Source organism: Nannospalax galili, unplaced genomic scaffold (genome assembly GCF_000622305.1).
Source record: "Nannospalax galili isolate Female #2095 unplaced genomic scaffold, S.galili_v1.0 scaffold841, whole genome shotgun sequence".
NCBI lineage: Eukaryota > Metazoa > Chordata > Mammalia > Rodentia > Spalacidae > Nannospalax > Nannospalax galili.
This window is the reverse complement of record NW_008345000.1, coordinates 2,061,203-2,067,202: the sequence shown is the minus strand read 5'-3', so window position 1 is coordinate 2,067,202 and position 6,000 is coordinate 2,061,203. Positions and strand designations below refer to the sequence as shown.

General features: G+C 44.2%; 1 protein-coding gene across 4 annotated transcripts in view; it reads right to left on the bottom strand.

The window, feature by feature from the left end:
- Positions 1-6,000, bottom strand: part of Slc38a1 (solute carrier family 38 member 1) — an 85,323-nt gene that overhangs the window by 20,785 nt on the left and 58,538 nt on the right. For all 4 annotated transcript variants that reach the window (XM_008841312.3, XM_008841308.3, XM_008841309.2 and 1 more), the window contains exon 5: positions 464-537. In XM_008841312.3, the coding sequence (XP_008839534.1) occupies positions 464-537 (74 nt within the window). The remainder of the gene's footprint in view (positions 1-463; positions 538-6,000) is intronic.

Genomic DNA, 6,000 nt, shown 5'->3' with positions numbered 1-6,000 from the left:
TTTTGTTTTTTTTTGTTTTTTTTTAATGTGTACATGTATTGCCTGCATATAGGTAAGTGCACCCATGTCGTGCAATGCCCATGGAGGACAGAAGAGACTGTTGGATCCCCTGGAACTGGAGCTACGGACCGTTGTGAGTTGCCATGTGGGTGCTGGGATTCAAACCCGGGTCTTCTGCAAGAACAGTAAATGTTCTTAACTGCTGAGCATCTCTCCAGACCTCGGTCTTTTTGTTTCAAGACAGGGTTTCCTGGTAGCCCCAGCTGGCCTGGAATTCACTATGTAGATCAGGCTGGCCTTGAACTCACAGAGATCTGCCTGCCTCTACCTCCTGAGTGCTGGGATTAAAGGCGTGTGCCACCTCGCCCAGCAGTAATCTTTCTTTTTAACAAACACTTGTTCATACTATCCCCATAAAAATCAATTCATCCCGCCTTTAACAAAATTAGACATCTCAGCTTACCTGTTTCCTTGGAACAGATCAACAGTAGGTTTATTGAGTATATAGACAGCAATGTCACCGAAGTCAGCAGTATTCTACAGCAAAGAAAAGAAATTCACCCATAATACCTAGAAAGCACACATTGTGACCTTGTATTTTGGAAGGCAAAGTCTATTTATGGTTAACATTATTTGTTAGCATCCCAACTGTGAAGCCTATTAAGTTGCTTAGTTTTAAAATCCCCAATAAAGATGTCCTACCAAAGAAAGACCTGCTCACTGGAGTCCAAGTAACTGTACCAGTCCCAGTCCTTGACGTAATTCAAAGCCCAAGTAACATTTAGGGAACGTTTGGGGTGACCTGGTTTTAAGATCACATTACGAAACAAAGCCTTGTAGTCTATGGCATGCATGCTTTCAGGATTACATCCGGGTGAGAAAGTGGTTTTCAGATGGGGGCCGGGGTGAGGGGAAAGATCTGCAGTGATCCTAGGAGTGTGACCATGTGACTTTAGTCAACTTGTTAACTTCCTCTATCTCTATCTCTTGTATAACCCAAAGATATGGCCAAATGATATAATGTATCATTCCAAAGTTATTACTCAAGCTGTACATTATTCCATTAACTTAATTCGCTTTCTCTCCATCTGGTCTCTCTTAGATAAATGCAGACTTCTTTCAAATAGTGGGGAATTTTCACTATCAAGTATGCTTTAAGAATGAATTCATGCCTTTGTTTAGCATATCTGGCTCATTATCAGACCTTTCTCAAGAAACAGTAAAATTAATAGGATGTGGGAAGTTAGATTATTTCTGAGCCATTTAGATAAGCAGACATGATAACGCAAAGTAAAGCTTGCTTAAAAAAAGAAGGAAGTAAAGAAAATAAAATTCCAGTCTCCAAATGAAAACTACTTACTTCCCCATACAGGGAACAATGTATCATTTCAACTGGTCAACTGGTGGCATAATTAAAAGCGATGATTTTCCCAGCCAGTACTGTGTTGAGGGGCACTTGGCACCCCAGGCACTCTGTGTGAGCTCCTGACCCTCTCCCGCTGCACACCTGCGGGCCCACAGCTCTGGGCCAGCTTGGAGGCCACCTCCTCTAGCCGTTTTTCCCCTGCCCTGGGCAGAAAGACCACTCCCCAGTGCTCTTTGATCCACGGTATTTTGCTTCCCCTGGAGAGTGCACCCTTGGAGTGATGACCAGGGATTTCAGAACAGTCACTAGGACAACAGACTTATTATAGAAAACAAGAAGGTCCAAGTTCCACAATCTGAACAGACACCAGGAGAAAGGACAAGAAAGCCAACAGCAGAGGCTAAACTGTTCTGTTGGCACAGGGGAATTTAGGTTAATTGTGATTATGGAGGAAGTGCATTCAGATATATATTTACTTGGCTAAGATCCTTGAGTGAGGAAGGTAATTAAGAGAGGAAGTTCCTTGTGAACTGTTCCAAATGAGGGACACGAGGATACTAACAGCATTTGTTAGCCAACTCAGTAGTTCTGAGATGTGATGGAACAGGATTTGACTTGCTGTTAGAGAAAAAGATAAAGGACTAGATTGCCTTAGAAACAATCCGCATGCTGAAGAAACAGCTTCCAGTTCCACTCAAATGTTTTCAGAGACACTGAACACCAAGGGGCAACTTGTATATGCACAAGTGACAGGCTTCCCAGTGTAGGTAAGGTGGGATCTGCCATGTGCTGCTCAGGGATGACCACAGGCCCTGTTGGGATTCTCTTGGGACCAACCAGGACTATAGAGGAGGCATTACTACAGACCCAGGGATGATGGATGAAGAGTATGTCCTTCTGAGAGGAAGATGGACCTCACAGGAAGGGCTGATGACTAACATCTACAGAATGGCTTGCCGGAGGTGCTAAACATGGGAGAAGCTGGGTACTTAATAGCAAAGAGGCATTCTGAGAACATAGCTATGGTATTCCCTCAGCTAACGAAGAACTCCTCCACCACATGGTTCTTGCACATGGTCCCCCTTCCCCCATCGTCTTTATAGACAATGTACAGCGGGCCTCCAGCCAATGGTAAAGAGGTGAGGAATCTTTTAATAAGCTCCTATCACCCCTCTTCCTTGTTCAGGAGGGAGAAATGTCAACGAGGGAAGATTTTTAATAGTGCTCCCCCGTCTTCTTGCCCACACCTGAACACAGTGGGATGAGGTAGTCCCAAAATGATGAAAATGACCCACTTTCTTCCACATCTAGTGACATACTAGCATCCTGCAGAAAATAACATGGCAGGCTCCATAACCTTTGTCTTGAACCATGCAATCTCTGCAGATTTTCTTCTTTATCCCCCATCCCTGAATACAGATCTTTCCTTCTTTTTCTTTCTCTCCTCCCTTGACAAGGTGTTACCATGCAGCCCAAGCAGGTCTCAAGCCCATAAGCCTCCTGTGCCAGCCTCCTGAGTGCTGGGATTTCAGGTGTGAGTCACCACACCCAGCCTGCTCTTCTCACCTACAACTAAAAACCAATATAAAACAAAACCTTTTCTATTAGGTCCCTAGAAAAGCAAACTGTGCATTTAAGAACTGCAAGAAAGTAAGGTACACCAGATTCTGCCTTACAAAAAGGAAGGCTTTTTTGTTTAGATTTTAGAAAAAGTGATATGTTGAACGACTGATTCCAATAATTCTAGAATGACTTAAGACCCCAATCCAGGCTACATGGCAGACAGAACCAAGAAGAATAACAGGAGAGAATGCGATGACTTGTCTGAATATTTGTTTCAAGTTTAATAATGACCTTATCTGTCCAAATAGATAGTTGAACACAGAATTATGGTTTCCTGCTAAAAAATACAGGTATTCTTGTGCTAATAAAGAGGATCACAAAAGTCACCTGGATATCACATCACATAGGCTTCTAAATGTAAATGCTGGGCAAAAGCTGGTGGCTGAAAGAGGCATTCTCATGTGACAACTGGATTGTCAAGGTCTTTCATGTCTGTCTTTGACAAGAAAGGGATCTAGAACATGTAACTGTACAAGGATGGTGGGGAGAAGTGACGGGTGAATTGGAATTCTGAAGAATGTGGTTAAGACTTTTAAGAATCCTCATACTACCAACACTTTTAAAGATATGGTATAGGAAGTCAGACATGGTGCCCATGAAGGAGGCTCAGGAGTTTAAGGCCAGTCCCAGCTGCACAGCAAGCTCAAAGCCAGCCTGGGCTATATGAGAACTTGCTGCCCACCCCACCCCCATCCCCCATCAAAATATGACTTCCAAAGAAATGAACACACCCCCCCCCACACCAAGATGTGATGTAGGGACATCCTAGATTCTTTTGTCCCTTGAGAAAAGATCTGTTGGAAACAGATTCTAGACTCTTGGCTCAGGGAGCAATCTTCAAAGACCCTCTAGCTGTTGTCTTGCCCTAGATAGGAAACCTCTCCGCCCTCTGCCAACACATACACACCCACATCTGCAAAATGTCTCCTAACAGGGAACACTAGGCAACTCATTCTGTTGCTGGAAGTCCTGAACGTTGGAAGACAGGCTGAAATCACTACCATCACTTCTACCTCTGGGTTTTCACTTTACCTCTGGGCCTGTCTGAATCTACCTGAATTCTAACTTCTCTTCTACCTAGCAATCCTTTAGACTACAGTGCTCTTTGACTTAACCACATCCAATCCTTTCAACTGTTCATCGTGTCTTTGGGCTGTCAACATCTCAAGTCAAGTTCTAAAGGTGCCTGTGACAAGCACACAGACATAGCACCCGGTTTTAGTCCAAACAGCGTGATGCATGATCAGATTTTTAATTCTGAGTTGGGCATTCTACACTTTTCAAAGGCGCCCTATTGTGGGACTCATTTTCCTGGCGCTCAGGTCACCCTTTTCAATGTTGAGATCGATCCTGTGTGCCACTTTAAGCAGAATGCAGGACTCCACCTGGATATCCACTACATTTTATACCTCAGGTCTTGTGAGATACTTTAAAATCGTTCATCCTTCTTACTCTGTGCTGCCCACCTCAACCGCTTTGGTCTTTGGTGTGCCACTCAGCCACTGGTGGTACTGAGGAGACCCAGGGCACCTGAAATGGCCAGCCTTTAGCCAACTCCTCAAGTCAAAGCCTGGGAGTCAATGTGACCTCTCACTTGCTGTCTCATGCCCCGTGTCTAACTCTCCAGTAAGTATACCTTATCATCCTTCAAAAATATCCAAATGCATCAGTTTTTTCTCTACTGCCACTGGTTTTCTGGGAAAATGCACCTGTCTCTTGTCTCTTTAGACCCTGTGTACCACTTTATAACAACACTCAAGTTAGCTAAGAATCAATGAACTTACAATTAGGATCTTGTTTGCAAATTATGTGACACTATGCCAGTATCTTGGCAAAATCAAGACATTCTACGTAAGCTAGGCTGTAACCTGCTAGTTCATACTTTTCTCAAAGGGTGTTAGTTTGGTGACTATCTAGGAAAGTTTGCAGCCTCCTCGGGCCCATATTTGCTGCAGTAACTGTGCATAAGCAAGCTTGCTCTAGGATACTGCTTGAGTATACCTTATAATTGGCTAGACTTTTGTTGGTCTTGAAACCTGGGGTGGAATCTGCCCACTTCTAGTCCCAAGGGCTACTCCTGCTGTCCACAACTTTCTGAGTTGTTCGTGACAGTGCACTAAGATACATTTATTCTACTTTTTGTGAGAAAACTTTAGTTCATGTCTTAGTGAAATTCTAGACACCTACTTTATATGTGTGTGCATACTCCTTTTTGTGCGTGTGCATGTATGTACACGTGTGTAGAGGACAGAGGACAGCCTCAGGTGTCATTCCTGGGAACCACCCACCCTCTGTTTTGAGATAGGGACTCTCCTGACATGGAACTTGCCAAATAGGATGGGCTGGCTGGTCCTCAGGCCCCAGGGATCTGCCTGTCTTCATCTCCCTAGAGCTGGGGTTACAAGTGCCAACCACGTCAACTTTTTTTCCACATGGGGTTCTGGAGGTTTGAACTTGGGTCCTCATGCTTGGGTGGCAAGCACTTTACCAACTGAGCCATTTCCCCAGAGAACTTATTGGTCTTTTTGAGACAGGGTCTCCTTGAGTCACAGCTGGCCTAGAATTCACCATGTAGACCATGTTGGCCTCGATCTCACAGAGATTCACCTGCTTCTCCCTCCTGAGTACTGTATTAAAGGTGTGTGTCATCACACCTGACTCTAGACATCTATTTTTTAAAATGCTTATGTTGTCACCATTTTGGATTATACTGACAGGACTATAACTGGCTCAACTTTTGTAATGTATGTAAAGATTATATGTAGAGGAGCTGAGTAGATCACTATCATTCCGTGGGTAAAGCACTTATGTGAGGACTGGAATTCAGATCCCCAGAACCCACATATGCTGGGCAGGTATGACAGCCAATGACCAGGACAAGCAGACAGAGATCCCTGGAGCAAGCTGGCTAGCCAGACTGCTGAACTGGTGAGTTCTGGCTTCAAGTGAGAGACCCTACCTCAATATAAGGTGGAGAGCGATTGAGGAAGACACGGAACATCAACCTCTGG